This window comes from Anomaloglossus baeobatrachus, chromosome 3 (genome assembly GCF_048569485.1).
Source record: "Anomaloglossus baeobatrachus isolate aAnoBae1 chromosome 3, aAnoBae1.hap1, whole genome shotgun sequence".
NCBI classification, from domain to species: Eukaryota; Metazoa; Chordata; class Amphibia; order Anura; family Aromobatidae; genus Anomaloglossus; species Anomaloglossus baeobatrachus.
In genome coordinates, this window is record NC_134355.1 from 168,740,137 (window position 1) to 168,765,516 (window position 25,380).

Sequence of the window (25,380 nt, forward strand, 5' to 3'; positions counted from 1 at the left end):
ACCTGCATTTTTCCAGGGACACCCTACTCAACACCGTCTACACACAGCAGCCAGATCTCTGTCCCTCAGATGTGGTCAAATAAAAGGCCACTTCCTGCGACCCATGACAAAGCTAAGAGGTTGACTCTATCCCTCTGTAAGCTGTTGGCTACCGAAATGCTGCCTTCCCGCCTAGTGGACACACAGGATTTTAGAGACCTTATGTCTGTCGCTGTGATCCAGTACAAGATGCCCAATCACCACTGCTTCTCCAAGAACAGCATGCCCGCGCTACACCAGCATGTCGCACACAACATCACCACTTCCTTGAGCAACTCTGTGTGCGACAGGGTGCATTTCAACACAGATTCTTGGACCAGTAAGCATAGACAGGGTCATTACATGTCACTGACTGGGCACTGGCAAACTATGGTGAGAGATGGAGAAGGGTCTGCTGTCCAAGTCTTGCCGTCCCCACGAGTTGTTTCAATCCTTCTTCTGTATGTAGAAGGTAATACACTGCTTCTGCCTCTTCAACCTCGTGTGGGTCCTCCACCTTGGCGCAAACCCTGTGTGGTCAGGCCACCCTTCCTTGTAACTGCGCACAAGGAATACCACACACCTCCTTACTATGCTGGCAGCAGAGCTCAATGCCATCAGGCGGTCAAAGGTTTACTTTGAAATGTATGGGAAATGTGAGTCACACCGCTGAGAAGTTGTGGACGGTTAGCTCTGGAGACCGAGTTTCATCAATGGTTGTCTCCACTGAACCAGCAGCCAGGGAAGGCCGGGTGCGACAATGATGCAAACATGGGTGCGGCCCTTCGCTGTGACAATGTGACACACATGGCTTGTGTGGTTCACGTGTTGAACCTGGTTGTCCAGCAATTTTTAAAGCACTATCCTGGCCCACATGGCCTTCTGCAGAGAGCACGGTGTAACGCCTTCCTTGATCCACACACTAAGATGGGCTGTTAATGATAGGCTAGAGGGAAGCCACTCACCAAGTAGGACCCCTAGAACCCTGAAACCCTTTAACCCCTATACAGGGATTAGGAATTACACAGGGCCCAAGGTGATTAATACCTGTGGAAGGCTGCAGTTCCAGAGAATAGTAGTCAGGCAGGGTCAAAACCTTAATTGAGGAACAGGAACAGAATGGGACGGGCAGGACTTAATCAGAAAACAAGCAGAGGTGAAATGCGGATCGGCCAACAAGGTACATAAACAGCAAGCAGGAAAAGTAGTCAGGTAACAAGCACACAAAATCATAAAACAGAACTGGGGGTAAAATTAACCAGAGGTTCATAGCTATGTCTGGCAGTGGTCAAAAGACAGGATGGGCATAAAAAAGGGTGTGGTGTCTTCCCATTGGTTGTAGCTGTATGATGGTATTTCATCTGTGAGATACCCACCAGCTACATTCAGCCAGAGATTCTGCATCTGTCAAGGTAATGCAGCCCAGTGTGTGAGCATAACCTGCGTCCACCTGCGTCGCTGGCATCGACTCCTCTCCCATCATCAGCACTATTCATGAAAGGAACACGTTGTCACCTGGCGACCGGAGTACAAATTGACGGAGCGGACTCCGTTGGTGACTTAACAGCCGTGTGCGGCAATGATGCAAACCTGGCTGCGGGCCATCAGCATGGCAATGTGACACACGTGCCTTGTATGGCTCACGTGTTGAACCTAATTCTCCATCAATTTTTAAAACACCATCACGGCCTACATGGCCTTGTGCAGCGTGCACGCTCGCTATGTGCTCACTTCCATCGTGCGCACACAGCAGCTCAACAACTTTCGTCGCAACAGAAGTCTTTAGGTCTGCTGGTTAAACGCCTGAAATGCGATGTGCCCACACGCAGGAATTTGAATCTGCACATGTTGCAGCGTTTGTGGCAGCACCGCCGAACCCTGCTGCAATACGTTATGACATATAGCCTGGCCTAACTTGATCCAGAGGTGGTTCAGATCACGCTGCTGGAGTGGTGTCAGATCAAGGACCTATGCACCCTGCTACACAGTTTACAAATGTCGACGAAGATGTTTAGCACTGGCAATGTCATTCTCAGCGTGACAATTCTGGTCATCTACATGATGGAGCGCACTGTAAGCATTATTCGGAGTCAGGTGTTGGGACAAGAGGAAGGGGAGGAAGTACAGGAGGAGTCATATGCGGAAGGGATAACAAGATCTACGAGGTCCAGATGGTCAGCGGCACCTAGGCGGCAGTCATGGTGAGGGAGAGTGATTAACAAGGGTGCATAGTATCAGCAAAAAGTGTTGAGGAAGGTGCAGGAGCCAATGAAGAAATGGAGGACAAACTTGCGATGGGCATGGAAGACTCAGCAGATGAGTGAGAGCTTGCTCACATTTCGGTTGTGCGAGGTTGTGGTGAGAGGGCAGAGGAAGGAGGCACGATTCTCACCTCTCTGCCACCAACACACCAAGGACTTGGTCCTCCTGGATGCACAAGACACATCAGCGGCTTCTTGCTGCACTACCTACAACATGACCCTCGGATTGTACGAATTCAAAGTAATCCAGAATACTGGGTTGCCACACTGTTACATCTCCGGTACAAGACAAAATTTGGCAAAATAATTTGTGCCATAGAAATGGACGCACGTATACAGGAGTATCTGCATAATGTGGTACGCAATCTTAGATCTACTTTTCCACTAAACACCAGTGCTGCACAGAGTGAATCTCAACGCTTTGTCATGGATAGGAGGAAATGGTCTTTTACTTGTCCACATCTGAGGGACCGAGGGCTGGCTGCTGTGCTGAGATGGCGTTGAGTACGGTGTCCCTGCAGAGTTGCACTTTTGTTCATATACCAAAATGAGTTGAAAAAGGACAGATGCTGGTGGAAAGGGGAACAGGTGTGTTGGAAAGGGGAAATAAGTTTTGGTCCGTGGATTTGGTGGTTAAGCAACAGTAACATTTGCTGAAGAAACACCATCTGTTACAGTGTGACTGGCAGATTTGGATAAAGTGGTATATACTATGTTACCGCTATATAACGTAAATTAATAAGAAAAGAAAGAGAAAGGTATATATCACCTTCAGCAGTCAGTGTCCACCGTGCTCCCAGTTGGAAAAGGAGAGTTTGGCAACTGGAAGGTTTGGTGGAGGATACAGAGCTGTGTGGCTATGAAACTAATAGTATCCTGAACCGAGTTAGACGCCATTCGGATCTGGAGACTGGGAGCCCTGTTAGCGTCACAGGGTCCACATGCCCACCCAGCCCAGGAACTCCCTGTTAACCACACAGGGGCCATTGAGTACGCTGACCGTGTGCGTAGGGGCCACACCTGTGGACAGCAGGCGCATCAGCAGCAGCAGGCCTGTTAATGCCACTGGGCTGCACAAGCAGGACTGGTAGGACAGGAGCTGGTCTTAACCGTTCTGCGTTACCAACTGTGGTGGTGGCCTGCATCCACCACCCTATCCCTGCCTACCTCTGGCCTAAAGCCGCAATGGGTTCAACACATGGAGGTGTGCTCTTTCGGAGCATAATAGAAGACTGCGCACCTCCTTGTTGGCTCCAGCCCCTTTTATAACCTGGGTCCGCCCCAAACCAGGGTGAACCACAATGCACCTCCTGGAGACAAAAGTAAAGTGACACGTCATGAGTGGCATAACTAGCGTCCTATTTGGAAACGCAACTTCAATGATGACCTCATGGCTGCCATGACCCAAACACCTCACCAGTCATCGTCTGACCATCAATAATGCGGTGACAAGTCATAGGGGTGGGCCTCTGCAAGCCATTTGGGAGGACAGCTGATGCCCTGTGGTCTATATGGGACCCCCACATCAGGGGCAGGGCCCAAGAGTTCATTACCGTACCTAGTCTCTGATGCAGTAAGTTCCTGAGCATGCTCAGTAGCATGAAATACAGCTAAATCAGCTTTAGCATGGTGTCTAGGCACAAAACAGGACTTAGACCCGGCACGGAATGCAAGCACCTGTGCAAAGAGGCTTTTCACACTTAGTGTGGGAGCATGCGCTGTATCCCAAAATGAAGACTTAGCGTCAGGAATAACACAGTCAGGCTGAGCATACTCACTAGGCAAAACACTGTAATTAGGCTGCAGCTGGGGTAAATCGGCACACGCATGCGCACTAGCTGCCTCTCCACACTTAGACGTGGAGGGGAAATTGCTCTTGGAGATGCTGTCTATGAACAGAAGGAAAAGCTAAAGGAAGCCTGACTTTCTATCCCTCCGAATTATGAAATGCAGCAATGAATTCCATGAGTTTGCTATAACATTAGCGTAGCAAAATGTGCATGAGGGTGTCATGTAGAGGTGCTATAAATAGCTTGTCACCAGTGGGGCACTAATGGAATACAACAGCCAGTTCTATGATGCCACAAAATGGCAGTATTTTTTGCTATCATTATAGCTCATTAAAAACAGAGCAGGAGGGTGTCATGCAGAGGTGCTGCACATAGATTTGCACTAGTGGGACTATACAGAAGTCCAATAGCCACGTTTAGGATGCCACTAGGTACACTGACTGTTTGCTAGTATAATGGCTGAGTTAAAAAAAGGTGGAGTGTGCAATGCAGGCAGACGTGCTGCAAATATCTTTACAATAGTGTGAATAGACAAAAGTCCAATAGCCACGTTTAGGATGCCACTAGGTACACTGACTGTTTGCTAGTATAATGGCTTAGTTATAATGAGTTGGAGTGTGCAATGCAGGCAGACATGCTGCAAATATCTTTCCACTAGTTTGAGTAGACAAAAGTCCAATAGCCACATTTAGGATGCCACTAGGTACACTGACTGTTTGCTAGTATAATGGCTGAGTTAAAAAAAGGTGGAGTGTGCAATGCAGGCAGACGTGCTGCAAATATCTTTACAATAGTGTGAATAGACAAAAGTCCAATAGCCACGTTTAGGATGCCACTAGGTACACTGACTGTTTGCTAGTATAATGGCTTAGTTTAAAAAAGTTGGAGTGTGCAATGCAGGCAGACGTGCTCTGCAAATGTCTTTGCACTAGTGGGACTATAGCAAAGTCCAATAGCCACGTTTAGGATGCCACTAGGTACACTGAGTGTTTGCTAGTAAAATGGCTTAGTTTAAAAAAGTTGGAGTGTGCAATGCAGGCAGACGTGCTCTGCAAATGTCTTTGCACTAGTGGGACTATAGCAAAGTCCAATAGCCACGTTTAGGATGCCACTAGGTACACTGAGTGTTTGCTAGTAAAATGGCTTAGTTTAAAAAAGTTGGAGTGTGCAATGCAGGCAGACGTGCTCTGCAAATGTCTTTGCACTAGTGGGACTATAGCAAAGTCCAATAGCCACGTTTAGGATGCCACTAGGTACACTGACTGTTTGCTAGTATAATGGCTTAGTTATAATGAGTTGGAGTGTGCAGAGGACAAGAGGGTACAGTGGCAGGATTGTGGGGCTCTGGGTAGAGGAATGGAAGCCTGCCTTTCTATTCCCTCCTAATGGTGAAATGCAGGGAGGAAATCCCTGACCTTGGCTACACAGACGCTGTTGCTGTTTTCAGGACCTGTCACCTATGGCTCTCTGACCCTGCCGGTTTGAGCCCTTAAAAGGGCTGCTAGAAAGTGCTCTCCCTAAGCTGTCTAACGCTGTGTATGCAGCGCATACAGCTGTATCGGCGATAGGACTCAGGAGGACGGAGCTGCGACAGTGATGTCTGACACCAAAGACGCAGAAGGCAGATAATGGCGTCCTGGAGGAAAATGTCCGTTTTTATAATGCAGGGACATGTGACATGGACATCCTATCACACATGCCGTTGCTTCTCTGGCTAAAAGTCCACTTAGCTGTGTGTGTGTCTGGGATTGGCTGACATGCTGGCCCGCCCCACAAGACGCGCGCGCTTAGGGAAGGAAGACAAGAAAAAAAAAAAAATGGCGATGGCCATTATAGAAACAGCAGTGATCTGAAGGCGCTGTTCACGCACACTATACACTGAAATGTCATAATAGTGTGATTCACAGAGTGACTTACACTATTACAGCAGAAACCAAGCTAGGATTTAGCTGTTTTTTTGCTGCTAGAACCGTTCTCGAACGTTTCTAGAACTATCGAGCTTTTGCAAAAAGCTCGAGTTCTAGTTCGATCTAGAACATGCCCCAAAATCACTCGAGCCTAGAACTGGAGAACCACGAACCACGAACCGCGCTCAACTCTAATTGTATCGTCTGTCTCTTTGGAGCTAGTAGAAGAGATTGGTAATACAGAAGAACAAGACCCTGATACTACTCCTACCTGTAAACTTGTCCCTCCCCAATTTCGCTTCTGTGTGTTTCAGGACTCTAACAATTATGTGCTTGCAGGTCACTCTGGTATAGGCAATACCCTCTAACTAGTAACCAAGAATTTTTGGTGGCCTACTTTAGTTAAAGACTATAAAGATTATGTGCTTTCTTGTGAAACTTGTGCCCGAGCTATGACACCCCAAATTCGTCCCTCTGAATTTCTCTAGCCTCTACCCACTCCAGGAAGTTAATGGACCTCAGCCTGTTTTCTGGACACTCCTCCTGCCTTCTGATTTTGTACCTTGTGGACATCCTAGTTTTGACCCTGACTGGCAACTATCCCCGTCTCTGGACTGCAGCCTTTCCATAGGCAGCGAACTCCTGGACCTTGCAGTATATTCAGATCACTGTATAGAGGTTAAACAGTTTCAGGGTACCTCGGAATCCTGCTTAGTGGACGGCTTGCCCTAGTTGGTTTCGGTTAACCATTTTGTGTCTGTGGTCCTGGATTGACAATACAATAAGATTGCAAAGGTCTTGAGACAGCTGGCTGGTTTTACTCATCCTGAGATTTTTCTTGTGCGGCAACTTAGTAACGGCAAACCTTTTTATAATCAATCGTCTTACTAGCTGATATTATTTTTCACTAAGTGGCAGGATTGGTTTCTAAATACTGATTGATTTCAGCTGGTGTCAGGGCTTTCCATGGATTTTTGCACTTCTTTCTTCATGTGTTCATGTACTTTTTCTTGAATCATTTCTTTTATGCACATACCTTAATTTATGGACATCTATGAATTGATTTCTTTGCATGTGTGGATTGGGTGAGTTGTTACCAACATCTGGTGAGAATTTCATATCAATAGTACCTTTACAAATATACAGCATTTAGTTACAAATTTGATTGATGTGTTCAATACATATATAACCCACTATACTGTATATAAGGATTCACTTAAGGCTAATTTTTTCATTTAATTTTTTTTATGTGCATATTGAGTAAAGATTTACTTACAGTTTCATTAAAACCTGTAAATACATTGTTTTATCAGGATAAGTGACACTAAATGGCAAGTGCAGCCTTGTCACATTGACAAGCTCAGCTCTATAATGTCTGTTTACTGCTAATTGTATTTGTTTATTAATTTTGCAGTGAAAAAGAATAGATTTGCAATTACTAAAATAATTATAAGTAATACAGCACTTAAGTGCCATGCAAATATTAGCACATGATTGATTTTTGTATTCAAACTAATAGAGAATAATTGCTAAAAAGGAAGATCGAATTCTGGGTGAATTAATGGGTTGAATTCCCGATAGCAATCCTGCTTTATTGAACAGTTAATGCATTCTCAATTGTGAGCATTCAAACTTGTGACTCAAATTGCAGGACCACATTAAATAGAATACAAATATGGTAAATTTTATTTCCAAGCAATTGTACAATATACTATATTGTTATAGACTGTGTTTGTTTTTTTTTGTTTACTTTGGTATGTTTTACAATGTAAAATAAATAGGATAAATGTATCATTTGTGAAAAACATTTTCATTTAAAATGATAATACATTATAAAATAATAATTTTAATCAAAACTTAACTGTTTAACCATTTCTCAGCTACCCATACCCACCTAACGTGATTGCACACCAAAGTCGACCAAGCATGCATACTTTCTCAACAGAGAGAGGAGAATAGAATACTGCCAAAAACTTCTGATGGCCGGTTGTTTTCCCAGAGAACAAGAAGATCAGTGAACCAAAAGATGAGGCATATAAAAATATAGCAGACCAGTTCTTCTTTAACTTGACATCTGGCATCACGGGAAGTTGGAACATGCCCATACACATTGTATGGTTGATCTTCTCTTTCTAAATTCACCAACTTAGCTGGCCTTTATTTAATATCTGTTGTCTACTATAGACCTGAGTAATATAATGAAAAAAGAAAACCAAGTGCTCATGGTAGAATACCTTTTATCATTTGGGTTATAAGGAAAACTTATTCAAGGACTGTAATCTGATTTTTTTGAGAATACAACACCTGTATAGATATTAGATTAGTAAATAAACCTTGGGTTCCTGCTGCATTTACTCTTGACTCAAGGGATATTGGAGAAGAAAAGGTACCTAAATGAATGCAAAGTTGTAGGATCTTGATATGATTGTGCTGTGAAATGATGACCTGGTGATGACATACACCTTCACCAAAACATTATTAAACCTGCTCCCTGCTACACTGACTGCATAGTGGGCATAACCCTGGAATCCTTGAAAAGGTACATCCGAGCAGCACATGCCACATCCACAGTCACCATGGCAACTCGTATGATGTGAATCCATTCAACACCCCAAGAATTAAATGGTTGTGATCCTAGAGCCTTTCCAGTGTGCAAATTAGCCACATGAGATGTTTCCACACTCACAACCATAAATCCCCTCTGTGGCATATCCATGATAAAATGCTCTAATATGGGTGAACTAATAAAAAGAGGGTCCCATGGGGAACTGTAACTGAATGGACAATTCTATAGCAGGTATTTGCTTGTGTATTCATACTGATTTAAACTGGTTGATAATGCCCAAACAAGGATAAAAAATAAATGTATACTTACACTATGTCCTCATTTAAACCATCGGGAAATTTAAATATCCAATAAGATTCCCCAGTGACAGTACCTTGAGCCTGTCAGGGTTTGTATGGGGAAAGGGTTATGCACTGTCTGTCAACCACTACACCATGAATTTTTACTCACAGAGGTGTCTTGTGTTATGACCATAAATGTGTCATATGTTGCTTGGATGCACCTTGGAAGTGCTCTGGGTTCATGCTCATCTAATTCCATGGGTATAAACCGGATCCACATCATAGGAGTTGCACAGGTGAGCATGGATGTGGCTTGTGCGGCCCCGATATGCCTCTGAAGGATTCCAAGTTTATGCCCACTGCAAGCCCAGTGTAGCAGGGAACAATCGTGTAGGCAAGTCATTTGTCATAATGTCATCAATTATCTAAATGTATACTTCCCATACAGAAAGTATTAAAGATCATGTAAAATCTATCGGCATAAGTCTGATGAAGCCCAAAGAAGGTGGTGGAAATGCTTTGCCGTTATTTTTAATCTGGAAATAGTACTTTACTATTTGCCACTCACTGAATAATGGAGCCTCGAGGCCTTATCAGCAGTTTATAGTGCAATCATATCCAAGGTCCTACTGTTTTCCCTTTTTGGGTGCCATCTCTTCTCTACCTCAGGAAATTATTACAGTGGAATTGAGCATGCTTATTAAATACATCAGTTTGCCAAAAATTTTGCTATATCTATTGCTTTATCAGGGAACCAGGATTGAAATATATACAATACAGTAGCATGAAAAAATGTGGGTACCTTTGGTCAAAAATACTGTTATTGTGAACAGTTAAGCAGATTGAATATGCAATGATCTCTAAAAGGTAGAAAGTTAAAAAAGACAAATTTCCTTTGTATTTTAGGAAAAACATTTTTTATCTTTTACATTTTTACATTTTACATCTTTTATATTTAAATTAGCAAAAAAGGAAAATGGGCTGATGGGCACCCTGTATGGTTTGTACTTAGTAGCACCCCTTTTGGCAAGCATCATAATTTGTAAATGCTTTTAGTAGCCAGCCAAGCATATTTTAATTCTTGTTTTATTATTATTTTATTATTTCTTGGAAAAGTCTTTCACTTCTGTGAGATTCGTCTTCCATGCACTGCTCTTTTGAGGTCTAGCCACAGATTTTTCAATGATGTTCAGAGTAGGGGATTGTGAGAACCATTTGAAGTGTGTTTAGGATAATTATCCACTTGTAGAAGCCATCATCTTTTCAACTTCAGCTTTTTTACGTCGCCAAAGTCCACAATAGACTACCTCAAAAAGCGCAAGCTAAAGGTTTTAAAGTTCCTTGATCTAAACACCATTGGAAATCTGTGACTAGACCTCAAAAGAGCAGTACATGCAGAACAACCCACGAATCTGATAGAATTGAAAAACTTTTCCAAGGAAGAATGGATGAAAAGAAGAATTTAATGCCAAAGGGAATGCTACTAGTACTAGGTATTAACCATGCAGGGTGCCCACACTTAGCATAGGCCTATTTTCCTTTTTTATTAATTTACAAATGTAGAAGTTAAATATATATATATATATATATATATATATATATATATATACACACAAAGGAAATGTGTGATCTTTAACTTTATACCTTTTAGAGATTGTTTTCTTTTAAACTTGCTTAACTGTTCACAATAACATTAATTTTTACCAGGGGTGCCCAAACCTTTGCATGCCACTATATGTGAAAATTAATACATGGTATAGACGTGTTTTAAATTGTTTTATTAAAATGAACTAAAGTAAAACAGTTTAAAATATAGATATATGGTATATATAGTGGAAACTAGAAGTTTACAAACACTAGTTAGAAAGACACATCTGCATGTTTTTCTCACTATCTAACATGAAATCAGAATAAACCTTTCCTGTTTTAGGTCAATTAGGAGCCAAAATTATTTGTATATGCCAAATGCCAGAATAATGAGAGAGAATGTTTTAACACTAGAAGTCCCAGAGAGGGGTTATTTAACATTTCATACATTTCATTACTATTTGGCATGATTGTTCTTAAAGGGGTATTCCTATCTCCAAGATTCTATCCTAATATGTAGTAGGTAAAATAATACTACTAATAATAAGAATAATAATATAACCAAATAGAAGTTAGAAATGTAGTATAGTTCTTCCGATTTACAATGTCACTTATCTTATGTGCAGAACATTGAAGGACCTTAGGTATCCATGGTTATGACTACACATATAAGGACAATTAGTTGCCAGTGGTCGCAACCATGAATACCAAGGTCCTGCAATACCCTGCACATAAGACAAGAGACAAAGTGAATCAGAAAAACTTAACTACATTTCTAATTGGACGTATTTGCTAATATTAATATTCTTACTACATATTGGGATAGGATCTTGGGTTAAACATTTTGGATATCCTTCCACAAGCTTCTCACAATACTTGGTTTGAATATGGGCCTATTCCTCCTGACAGAACTGGTGTAACTGAGCCATGTTTGTAGATTGCCTTGCTTGTACCTGCCTTTCAGCTTTGCCCATAAATATTCAATAGGTTTTGAGATCAGGGATTTGTGATGGCCACTCCAAAACATTGACTTTATTATCCTTAAACCAATTTGTAACCAGTTTGGCAGTACGCTTTGGGTCACTGACCATTTGGAAGACCCATTTCTGCCTAAGCTTTAAGTACCTGGCTGATGTCTTGAGATGTTGCTTCAGTTTTGCCATGTAATCTTCTTTCCTCATGATGCCATTTTTTCATATTTTGTGAAGTGCACCAGTTCTTCCTGCAGCAAAACAACTCCACAACTTGATGCTGCTACCCCCATGTTTCACTTTTGAGATGGTGTTCATAGGCTTCAAAACTTCTCCCTTTTTGCTTTAAATGTAAAAATGACCATAATGGCCAAACAGTTCAATTTTAGTTTTGTCAGACCACAGGACATGTCTCTAACAATTAAGGTCTTTGTTCCTGTGTGTATTTGCAAAAATTAATCTGGCTTTTTTATGTTTCTTTTGGAGCAATTGCTTCTTCCTGGCAGAGTGGCTTTTCAGTCCATGTTGATATAGCACTCATTTCACTGTGGATAATGACACAATCTTACCAGCTTCCACTAGCATCTTCACAAGGTCTTTTGCTTTTGTTCTTGGGTTTTCTGACCAAAGCACATTCATCTCTGGTACACAGAACCAATCTCCTTCCTGAGTGGTATGATGGCTGGGCACTACCATCTGGTTTGTACTTGCATATAATTGTTTGTACAGATGAACGAGGCACCTTCAGGTATCTGGAGATTGCAACCATGGATGAACTAGACTTGAGCATGTCCACAATTCTCTTCCTGAGATTTTGGCAGGTTTCTTTTGAATTTCCCATGATGCTACACAAAGCACTGTGTTTAGGTGTGTTTTAGGTGAGCATTAAAATACACTCAGATGTTTCCAATAAACCTATCAGAAGCTTCCAAAGACATGACATCATCATATGGATTGTCCCATATTGTTTAAAGGCATAGCACTCCTAGTGTACTTATGTAATTGTTTGAGTTTGCAGAATTTAATAAAAATGCCTTAAATCATTATCTATCTCATTATTCTGGTATTTGGCAAATAGCAATAATTTGGGCAACCCAAATTGACCTAAAATGGGAAAGTTTTATTCTGATTTCATGTCAGCTAGTGATATAAACATGAATATGTGTTTTTTTTAGATAGTGTATGTAAACTTCCGATTTCAACTCTAGTTTTATATGCTTTGTCTTTTAGATCAATTTGTGGTAATTTTGTAAATTAATTTATTACACAGCAGGAATATAAAAACATAAATATTGGGAGTATTTTAAAACTATTGACAACCAAATTAAATTAGTTTGAAATAAAGATATACAATTTATAGCCTTATGCATTGTTATCATAGGGTCAATTTAGTGGATTATTTGTAATTTTTATAATTTTATGAATATATAAAAATACCATTATCTAAAGGATTTTTTAAAGCAAATTATTCTTTTATTGTGATTCAACGGCAGTAAACTGATGAAGCTTTTTCTAAAGTATGATGAAGAAAATAAGTGGAGTAAAAGCTAATGGATCCCTCTTTTATTTTCTAGGTACACCAAAATGAAGACTGCAACCAATATCTACATTTTTAATCTTGCGCTAGCAGATGCCCTTGCAACTAGTACTTTGCCTTTTCAGAGTGTAAACTACCTTATGGGAACATGGCCCTTTGGTAGTATTGTATGTAAAGTTGTTATATCGATAGACTACTATAATATGTTCACAAGTATTTTCACTCTGACTACAATGAGTGTTGATCGATATATAGCTGTTTGTCATCCAGTAAAAGCTCTTGACTTTAGGACGCCACGAAATGCCAAAATTGTTAATGTGTGCAACTGGATCCTTTCTTCGGCAATTGGATTACCTGTAATGTTTATGGCAACTACAAAAACTGATAGAGGTGAGTGAAAAAAGGAACATTTTTAAAATTGTAAGAAAAAAAGTATCCTTATAATCTTAGCGAAATTGTCATCTTAAAATTTGCTGCAGATCTCTGATTTCATGTACATTTTTTATTCTTCTTATTAACCTTAAATGATCCCTCACCCAAGTTCTCATTACATACATATGTCCCAAACCATGAAATGTACCCGTATTTTCAATGATAGCTGATTGTGACTGGAGCAGTAAAAAAAAAAACTGTGCTAATTGAGATTATGTTATCGACTACAAATTATTAATAAAATTAAACCAAAAAAATGTAATACCCGATTGGATTAACTATTTTATGATACAATGCATTTGAGTTAAGGGTAACATTTTTAGAATTGTCAGACATAAGCATCTTAATATTACAATATATTTCATACAAAAAAGAAAAAATATTTATGTTCATTTCAATGGTAATTATGTGATCAATTCAGGAAAGACCACTTGAATAAATGCCAAATTATCATCATCAAATTTAAAAATTAAAAAATTATAAAACAAACTAATTATGTCTCATGAAACATGTAAGAATAAAGGCAGGTTCTTCTACTTACAAAGTAATATTTTTTCAGTAATATCTAATATGACACCAATATCCCACTCTTGTTGTGCTATATCGTTAAAAGGGCAACTATATTCAAAAATTGACCTATTTTTTAAATGTCTTTTTTCATTACATGTACTTTTTTAAACACTGGCACTTTTTTATCATATCTTAAAAAAATAGCAATTTTACATTTTTAGTTGCCTTTTTAGAGGATTTTTTTTGAGCTCTTATTCCATATCCCTTGAGGAACATTTTTTATCAAGACTCCTTTTCAGCAGAGACAGGATTACAATGACATATAAGAACTCTACATTCAGCTAATAACACAGGATCCACCAAAATAAATGATATCATAGCTGGCCCTCCCCCCTTCACAATGACCTTTGCACATGCACAGTAGATACTTACAATACAAAACATACCATTAAATTCTGTTCACTGTGGCTAATTTACATATGAATGTCCAGAAACACAAAAGAAAGTTGAAGTCTAAAAATGCCGCAGTGGTCAATGTAAAAATGTCAGGATTTTTTCAATGTTATCTTTTATAGATTGTTATATGGAAAAAAACATTGCCCCTTCCCCTCCCCCAAAAAAAGAAGTTTTCTGATGATTGCATAATATTAAAGGGACTCTTTCAACACAGAATGACTTTGCCAACTAGTACAGGTGCTCGTGCATCATGGCGAGGCCATCATTTAAATAACCTTCCCACCTGCTTGATTTCCCTCAATCTCCACCTGCCTTTTCTTTGATTGACAGCTCTGCTTTTATAGAGCCAGAGAAGGGTGGAGATGAAAAGATGAAAAACAAGCAGGTGGGAAGGTGCATTTAAATGTTTGGCCATGATGCACGAGCGCCTGTGCTTGGTTTGAGCAGTCTTTCTGTAATGAAAAACCCTTTAAGTGAACAAATTCTGAGATTCATACATAATTCATGCAAAGAAGAAGCCATTCTACGCATATGGGTTAAAGCAATGAAAAATCCCATATTATTTATCACTTTGTCAGTACAGTTTTGCTATTACAGAAAATTAATTGAATTTTACACTACAAGCTACCCATCTGATTTCACGGATTATTTCCCTGGATGTGGATCATGTATTTTAAACCACAACTTGCTTCTAAGGAAAATATATTCACATGACATTGACTTATTTGCTTTCTTGTTGGTTTATCAAACATAAAGAATTTAGTTGAGTTAGAGCAGTTTACAGAAGAGGCAATATTCACTTTGGAGTATAACAGAACACATTTAGGGGGATTTAAGAAACTATCTTAAGAGGTCTCTGTCAGTATTGAATGACTTTTCAAACCAAGTTCATGTACGTGGTGCATCATGACATGGCCATTTCATTTAAAAACACCTTCCCACCTGCTTGTTTTCCCTCTGCAGTATTTCCACCCCCTGTCTTATATTGACAGCTGAGGCTTTATAGAGCCAGTGAAGAGTGCAACTATTGAGAAAATAAGGTAGGAGGGTGTATTTTAATTAATCAGCCCCACCATGATACAAAGTGCCACTTCGTTTGAAAAGTTATCCTTTGCTGACAAAGTCCATTTAAAGAGGATCTTTCACCAATATTTTCTTGTTGAACTGGACACACAATCTAATCGTGGCTGTAGAGCAGAATAAAACTTTTGCAGAGATATTAACAATTAAAACTTTACTTTAAGTCCAAGTGGGTATTATCAGACAGTTTTCACAGAGAGCATTTACTACTTCTCTCTCTGTTTATGACTAAATAAAAGAAAGCAGCAACACCCAAGGAAAAAAGAATAAGCCCCATTATAGCTTAGAGCAGATTTGTCAGTGTGTGAGATATAATTAAATATCTCTATTCTCCCAGTCCATCCTCCTGCATGAGACAGTGTGTGGGGCATTTTCAGTGCAACTGAGTTTAGCTGTGTCACATTACAAACATATCTATCAGCTCTGTCTTTTTACTGAGTGTGTCTGATATAATCACACTTCCATCTGCTTTTCTCAAGCAACTTGTAATAAGGGCTATCATTACATCTCACACCGGGGCAGTTTTTTGGGGGGATTATTCCTGTTTGTGATTTTATAACAGCTCTGATCTCACTGCTGAGTGATTACAAGTTGGGCACAATAAACATAAGTGTGTTTTTGGCACGTTGAGCTCTCATGACCAGACAGTGTGGGGGGAGAGGCTGTACAGAAGAGATGACAGTACTAGGAGAGTAGACGAGTGGATAGAAGGGTGTGTAATGTGACACAGCTAAATTCAGTTGTACTGCTCTGCTCCACACACTGACTCATGCTGATTAGACCAAGATTCCAATAATGTATAATTACATCTAAGACACTACAAAGTCTGGGGAGAGCGGGAGGCTTGTTCTTTTCTTGTGTGTTGCTGGCTGCTTATGATTCTTCAGCATCATATAGAGGGAAGAAGTACAAGACCCCAGTGAAAAATGTTTGATAAGACCCAAAAATGTTAACTGATTAGGTGTCCAATATTTTAATTGTGAAGTGAAAAAAAAGTTTTATTCCACTCTGCAGCCACTATTACATTGTGTGTCCAGTTCAACATGAAAAATTTGGTGCAATTTCCTCTTTTAAGAAAAATTGTCTTTGCTGCCTATTCAATCAATATCAGAGTAGTTCTCTTATATTGCCTAAACATAAAATTCTGTTTGTAAAAAATGCAGATTTCTGCCCTGGTAGTATTTGTAAAATGCATTCTCAATTTCAAACCACATTTCATGGTTAATATACAGATTTAACCTATTTAAAAAGTTGAGAAGTTTTTTTCATCCATTTCTAGCATTCTTAGCAATTTATTTTTTTGTGTTTTGTTTTTTATTTCTATTCTTTGAAAAGTCATGACATTTATACTTTTAGATCAATGTAGCCACATAGGGCTTGTTTTTGCTGGAAGAGTTGTAGTTTTGAATTGCACCTTTCATTTTAACTTCAAATCTGACATGGTTTTTGGTGTTTAGTATTTACAATGTTGATTGTGCGGGAATATTTATCTGACAATATGATTTTTAAGGTCAGTACAATTAGATGATCTTAAACTTATTTTTGTTTAATATTTTAGTGTTTATTAAAAAATTCTAGTGTAATTGCAGCATTGAGGAGGCAGGGAGAGGATTGCGCTTATCTCCCAAGTGATCGAGCCCCTGTAATGTGGTCACAGGGACCTAATGGCTACCATGGTAACCTCGGGTAATCACAAGAAAGCTTTGCACAACTTTCCAGATGCACGGTGTCTGAGACAAAGTTTCAGTGCTGCAAGTATAACACTGACAGATATAATCCACTGCAATGATTGTGAATTTTATGAGTGATCACAGTAACAAAAATAATGTCCCATAAAGAAAAAGGAACTAAGTAAAAAAGTTTTAAAAGAAATTAAATGATTGGTAAAAGTATTTGAAGAAATCTGAAAATAAAGAACAAAAAACAAAAAAAATTCCAAAAATATTTAAATTTATGTATAAAACCCCCCCCCAAAAAACTATGCAGATTTAGTATAGCCACATCCGTAACAATCAGATCTATAAAACTGTCACATTAGTTAACCCCTTTAGTGAACACGGTAAAAAAGAAGTACCGAAAACTATATCATTTCATAATACAGCTGACAAAAATCTGAAATAAACGAGATAAAAAAAGTCATGTATAAATTAAAATGGTGCCACTGAAAATGTCGTCTTGTCCTAAAAAACAAGCTGCCATACAGCTTCATCATCCAAAAAAATAAAAAAAAAATCTATAGCTCTCAGAACAAATGCAAAATCTATTTTTTTTCTATAAAATTGTTTTATGGTGTTTTATGTTTTATGGTGTAAAAGCAGCAAAACATCAAAAAAACCTATATAGATGTGGTACCACTGTAATCACACTGACCTGAAGAATAAAGTTGCGTTAGAATTTTTATGTGAACAGAAAAAAACAAAACAATTCCTGAATTGCTGATTTTTGATGCTTCTGCCTCACAAAAAGCAGAATAGCAAGCGATCAAAAATATTAAGTGACACAAAATGGTACCAATAAAAACTTCAACTCATCCCCCAAAAAGTAAGGTCTGAAATGACTTTGTCAGCAGAAAAATAAAAAACTATTGTCTTCAAAATTCAGTCATTTAAAAAACCCTTTATTGTGTAAAAACTCTGCTGCCTCATTAGTGAATGGATCCATCCGGGATTTCACTTCAACCACGTATTGTGGAAACCCAAACGTACATAGAAACCCCGATATTAGCATTCATCATAGAGTACAGGAAAAGCATGAGCTGATCTAAAATGTTCTGTACCCAAATCGTCAAATAGCATTCAATCCAAGCTTCACTCCCACTCAGGTCCGTCATCTGCTAATGAAAAAAACACTATGGCTCCCACCTCTCAAAAAATAAATCCAGTAAAATTTGAGCTCCCAAATCCAAATGTCCCCTTTCCTTCTGAGACCCACAATGTGCCTAAACCACAGTTAGCAGCCACATGTTTGGGATTGTTGTAGTGAAGGGAGCCCACTTAATTTAAAGGATGCAGGTTTCCAGAAGTACAAGCTGGGCACAATGTATGGGCACTACAATGTACTGGGCATGATAATGACTTAGTTGCAACGTATAATTCTGCAACATTCAGTGCGTTTGACTCAATAGGTATTTTTCCAGTGACTAAATCGTCACTACACCCATAGATGATAACCCATAAGGGCATAATTTCCCAAATTTGATCACTTCAATTTGGTCTGCAAAGGGAGACTACAAACTATTCTAGGAAACCCTGTGCTCTAAAAATCAAATGGCGTTCCTTCCCTCCTGAGCCCTGTGGTGCAGCCAAATAGTACTGTACAGTCACATGTGAGGTATTGCTACATTCAGAAGACATTGTGTAACATATTAGGGGGCCTTTTTTACCATCCTCTATCCATTCCAGACAATTTGAACTCTAAAATTCCCCTTGTGAAAATTGAACATCTGGGATTAAAACATTTTAGTAGTAAAAATCTAATTATTTTTTCTTCGTCACCCAATACTGTAGTATCAAATTTTGTGACAAATCTGTGGTGTCTATATGCTCAAAGCAGCCCATGATTAATTAATTGAGTGCTGTAGGTTGTAAAATGGTATCACTTGTGGGGTGTTTCTGCTGTTATGGCACCTCAGGGGCTCTGTAAATGTGACATGGCACCCACAAACCATCTAATATATAAAGCTGAATGTGTGTGTGTATGTGTGTGTGTATGTCCGGGATTGGCATCTGCACCGTCGCAGCTACAGCCACAAAAGTTTGCACACTCACACGTCTGGACCCCAAAAGCGTCATAGGCTATGTTTTGAGGGGAAATTTTAACCCCGCACTTTACAGTTATTCGCCAAAAAACCTGCCTCCATTAAAGCAAATGGAGCTGGGAGCCACAGTGCAGCCAGAACTTCAGAAGAATGCGCAGCCCCGCCCTTATATGGAATGTTGGCATGTCAAAATGCAGCCAGGGAAAGAGACAGACACAGACAGGGAAAGAGGCAGACACAGACAGGGTAAGAAACAGACATAGACAGGGTAAGAGACAGACACAAAGAGACAGACAAAGAGACAGACTGACAGGGAAAGAGACAGACAGACAAAGAGACAGAGACAGACACAGGGAAACAGACAGACAGGGAAAGAAAGGGAAAGAGACAGACAGGGTAAGAGACAGACAAAGACAGGTAAAGAGACAGACAAAGAGACAGACACAGGGAAAGAGACAGAGGGAAAGAGGGAAAGAGACAGACAGTGAAAGAGAGGGAAAGAGACAGACAGGGAAAGAGAGGGAAAGAGACAGACAGGGAAAGTGACAGAGATATATAGACAGACAGAGAAAGAGATAGATAGACAGACAGGGAAAGAGATTGAGACAGATGGAGAAAGAGACAGAGACAGACAGGGAAAGAGACAGACAGACAAAGAGATAGAGAGAGAGACAGAGAAATATATACAGAGGGGGAGACAGACAGAGAATGGGAGAGAAACAGAGAGACAGTTACTATCCCGGGTGTTAATACATTCTATCCCGGGAATGTTATTACATTCTATTTTGTTAACAACAGTTATTAACCCGGGAGAAGCCGGGTAGTACAGCTAGTTCCAACTAAACCTAAATCCAAATATGGTGCTCCTTCCCGTCTTCAATTTTCTCTGTGCTTAAAAAGAAGTTTTCAACCACATATGGGTTATTAGCATACTCAAAAGAAATTACACAAAAAATTATATGGTCCATTAACTCCTGTTACCTTACTGAATTTGAAAAATTAGGGGTTAAAGCAACATGTTTGTGGTAAAAAATGTGTTGTTTCATTTAGATGGCTCAATGTTATAAAACTATGTGAAGCACTTAGGGATTTAAAGTGATCACCAAACATCTAGATACATTCCTTGAAGGGTCTATTTTTCAAATTGGGGTCATTTATGGAGGCGCTCCACTGTTTACTCACTTCAGAGTTTTTGCCAATTTGACATGGCACCCACAAACCATTAAAACTAAATCTGAACTCATATATGACACTCCTTCCCTTCTTCACTTTGCTCTGTACCTCAAAAGTTGTTTTTGATCACATATGAAGTATTGACATACTCAGGAGATATTCCACAACACATTCTGTGGGCAATTTTCTCCTATTACGTTAGGAAAAATGAAACATTTGGGGTTAAATCAACATTACTGTGGTTAAAAATATAATTTTTCACAGCTCAACATTATAAAATTCTGTGAAGCACATGACAGTATAAGCTGCTCAACAAACATCTAGATAAATTCCTTAAGGGGTTTATCTTCCAAATGGGTCATTTGTGTGGGAGCTCCATTATTTAGGCACCTTAGAGGCTCTTCAAACATGACATGGCATCCTCTATCCATTCCAGACAATTTGAACTCTAAAATTCAAATGGCGCTCCTTCCTTTCCGAGACCTGCCATGCGCCTAAACAGCTGATTTCTACCACATATGAGGTATCAGCATACTTAGGAGAAATTGCACAACAAATTGTATGGTGAATTTTCTCCTGTTATCCATGAGAAAATAATAAATTTGCTGTTGATGCAACAATTTTGTAGTAAAAGAATATTTTTTTATTTTCATGGCTCAGCATCATTAAACTCTGTAAAGCACCTGGGTTTTCAAGATGCTTGCGAAACATATATAACAATTGCTTGACAGGTCTAGTTTCCAAAATGGAGTGGCTTGTGGGGGAGCTCTACTGTTTTGGATGATCAGTGACTCTCCAACACGACATGGCATCTGCTATCCATTCCAGACAATTTTGCGCTCTAAAATTCTAATGGTGCTCCTTCCCTTCTGAGACCAAACTTTAGATTTCCACTACATATGAGAAAACAGCCTAGTAAGGAGAAATTGCCCAACAAATTGTATAGTGCATTTTCTCCTGTTACCCTTGTGAAAATACAAAATTTGGGACTAAATTACATTTTTTTTGTGGGAAAAAGTAAAAGTTTCATTTCCACATTGTTTTTGCACCTGTGAAGCACCTGATGGATTAATAAACTTCTTTCATGTGGTTTTGAGCAGATTGAGGGGTGCAGTTTTTTGAATGCTGTCACTTTTGTGCATTTTCTTTCATCTAGGCCACTTCAAATGTGATGTGGTCCCTAAAAAAATGATTTTGTAAATTTTGTTGGAAAATGATAAATTGCTGATAAATTTTGAACCCTTCTAATTTCCTTACAAAATAAAGTTATGTTTCTAAAATGTTGCTGATGTAAAGTAGACATGTAAGAAATGTAAATTTATTAACTATCTTTTGTGACATAACTCTTGGGTTTAAGGGCATAAAAAAGTTTAAAAATTGCTAAATTTTCTCAATTCTTGTTAAAATTTTAATTTTCTCACAAATAAGCGCAAAAAACCCATCCTAAATTTACCACTATCATGAGGTATATTTCATGAAAAAATAATGTTAGAATCTCCAGAATACTTTGAAGTGTTCCAGAATTATGACTTCATAAAATAACACTTGCCAGTATTGCAAAAAATGGCCGGGTCATGAAGGTGAAAACCATGCTCAGGGGTAAAGGGGTTGAGTAATCTATAATATCTGTAGTAGGCTGTTTAAATTACTAATTATATTCTTAAAATCAAGAAGTCAGACTTGTAAAGGTAGTTGAGCTCAAAATGATATTATATAAATTACTGAGAAGAAATATGAGATTGACAGATTTAATGCATTATAATGTCCCATACGAAACCATTAGTTTAATCATGGAGCCCAGTATACATTCAGTATGTATTAAAGCAGAAGGACCTAATCAGATTGTTAGTCCAGTGGGTGGTCCTACTCATTGATTTAAAGCTGTCATCATATGAACACTCACAGAGGGCAGGCTAATAGCCATTGAGTGAGGCTACCCATGGCACTAAGCCCAGAATAAGTAGGGAATTAAATTAATGAAAATAAGATATATTAGACTTTTTCCCCATGTGCTCCATTTGCTTTATCATATGCTACTTCCATTTTGTAGAACTTGCTTAACGTCACAGACTCCTGTTATTATACCCTCAAATAATCTGTTTTAAAAATAGTACCAAAACAAAATAAAATAGTATAATAATGGGTTTTTTTCTGTTTTTAAGGGTCAACTGATTGTGGTCTTATATTTCCACATCCATCATGGTACTGGGACAACCTCTTGAAAATATGTGTCTTCATATTCGCATTCATAATGCCCGTCCTTATTATAACAGTGTGTTATGGAATGATGATCTTACGACTTAAGAGCGTTCGAATGCTTTCTGGGTCCAAAGAAAAGGACAGAAATCTTAGAAGAATAACCAGGATGGTCCTTGTTGTTGTTGCTGTGTTCATTGTGTGCTGGACTCCAATTCACATCTACGTGATTATTAAAGCCTTGATCAATATCCCTCCTTCTCTCTTTCAGACAGTGACCTGGCACGTCTGTATTGCTCTAGGTTACACAAACAGCTGCCTTAATCCAGTCCTTTATGCTTTTTTAGATGAGAACTTTAAGAGATGCTTCAGGGAGTTTTGCATTCCTACATCTTCAACCATTGAGCAGCAGAACTCTACCCGCATGCGTCACAACACTCGTGACCACGTGTCTACTGCCAACACAGTGGATAGGACTAACCATCAGGTATGACTAGCCGTGGAAATGTCATGTCTGGATTCAGGGGTTCCTGCAAGAGATGACATGACTTCAGAAGTTACTCAGATAACTACAGGGCTTTAACTCACTGATGGCTTTAGACTTAAAGAAAACACCTTAATTTTTGTTTGGCTCATTTATGTCCAGGCACTCTTAATAGGCGATTGTAACTGCCCAAAGATGGTACTTTCTGAGGTGAAGCAACACGAGTGCATATACGATGCACTGTGTGTAATTACTATTGGTGTACAAATGTAAAATAAAAAGGACTTTAATACAAAGGAAATATAAATAATACATTTTACAAATATAAATGAGAATTATATAATTTATTAGAGATTTTAAATACTTTTACAAAACTGCACATGAAGATACCTATACCTGGTCTAATGACTGATTTTCATAATCACTTAAAGATAAAAAAAGGGAGCTGTAAATAACCTTCACTCATGTACAGTTGTATATTAAGGGTATTTTTGGCTCTTGTTTGGTAATGTACGTCAATATATTGAAGATGCCAGTGATCGGAATAAACAGGCGTGAAAAGAGGCCAATTTATCATGTAACGCATTCTATTATAGCATTCTACAGTATTTGATATGGATCAGACAATATTTTACAAATAACCTAAAAGCCATAATACAATATAAAGCTTTTACTGTTAACATTTTCTAAAGGGCAAACAAGTTGATATAATTGATTTCATGGAATTTTTAGCCCAGATGTGGACAATTTAAAAACTCGTCTTCTTTAATACCTTCAAAATGTATTTTGGGCTTTAACAATTACATGTGCACAATAAAAAAAGGTTTTCTAGTATATTAAAAGAGCAGATGCAATTTGCATGCCTACGCCCACAATATGCGGGTGGAAATGCTGGTCATGGACAATATAGGTGCATGCAAAGCATAGGCGGTATTTCCTGAAAAAAAAAAGGTCAAATGTTATTTGATAGAAAAATATTTGTAATATTATTGTAAACAAAAAATATTCATTTAATATTCACATATAGCAATAGGAACACATTTAGCTTGTTGATCTTTTATAAGAGTTTGGAATTTCAGCCATTGTTGAAGAAATAGTAAATGTTTAATCACATTTTATTTCCATTTGCCTATTGTGCTTGCCTTGCTAGTGTGGCTAATATCTTCATGTTAACATAGCCTTGTAAGTTAAATATTATTGTACATGAATATATTAAAATATTAAGAGCAACTGATATTTCATTTTTTTTAATTTTCTTTTATATAACATTGTTAATTGCACAAATTAAGAAAATCATGAACCATGCTATGTGTGCTGCCTTATGACTATCCTTTGTAAATAAGATACAAAGTATTTTCTTGACTCTGCTGTAATTTTATTCGTACACTATAATCTATAGTCAATGAATGATCCCTAGATAAAACTATAAAGTAACTATGTTTATTGATACAATTTGTATAAATTATAAACCTATTACGTATACAGAAATATATCAAGCTATTTTTAAGAGTTAAAAGTTGACCTTTTTATTATCGTTGATTGTTATATCACTGATAAAGCTAATCAGAGGTGGAGTATTACAGTTTTTCTAGAAAACCACAATTTAGTTATGATCTTCCTGTAATGCCGTATGTGTAATATATGTACTGTCAACTACTGTGCACTGTGTACTTTCTCTGTCAGCATTCATCATATAAATAAAGTCTATCTGCTTTGTGTCAGTTTATTTTTAACATACATAGAAATGTAAATGTGATGGTATGGGCTAGATATTTTTGATATGGAAAAGAATAAGAAAAAAAATTAAAAAAAAAAACAACTTATGCAAATCCTTGAATAGTTGTTTACACGATTTAGTTGATTTTACTTCACTTCTAAAGCTTTCTAGTCTAATATTTATATTACCATTCCAACTGCCATTTTAACCACTTCTACAAACAGGTTAAAGGGAGCCTGTCTCATGGAAAAATGCTATTAACCTGGAAATATGGGATTAAGCTTCAGGTTAATAGCATTCTGAGCCTGCTTGGCACCTGCACATTGAACTACACTACCAGGAGGAAATGATCTTTTATCCTTCCGGTAGCATTCTTGGTTCAGTCACCGAGGTGGCAACTGTGTATGGAGAGTGGTGGCTGCAGCCACGCCCTCCCCACACTAACTGACAGCTGCTCTGCATTAGATCCATCTGTCAGTCAGTGCAGGGGGCAGTTACAGTCACTGCTCTCCATACACGGACCGGTGTCAACTCTTGCTGGTGCTGCCCTTGTTCTATGATGTCAACTAGAAAGCTGCCATGAGGGTTATAGTTCATTTCCTCCCAGCAGCGGGGTTTAATGTGCAGATACTGGGAATCTTCAGAATGGTATTAACC

General features: G+C 38.6%; 1 protein-coding gene across 1 annotated transcript in view; it reads left to right on the forward strand.

Annotated features, from left to right (window-relative positions):
- The window catches only part of OPRM1 (opioid receptor mu 1), a 300,067-nt gene extending 275,345 nt beyond the window's left edge, over positions 1-24,722 (forward strand). The window contains exons 2-3 of the mRNA XM_075339573.1: positions 12,956-13,308; positions 22,489-24,722. Of these exons, the coding sequence (XP_075195688.1) occupies positions 12,956-13,308; positions 22,489-23,015 (880 nt within the window). The 3' untranslated portion in view covers positions 23,016-24,722. The remainder of the gene's footprint in view (positions 1-12,955; positions 13,309-22,488) is intronic.
- The last annotated feature ends 658 nt before the right edge of the window (positions 24,723-25,380 follow it).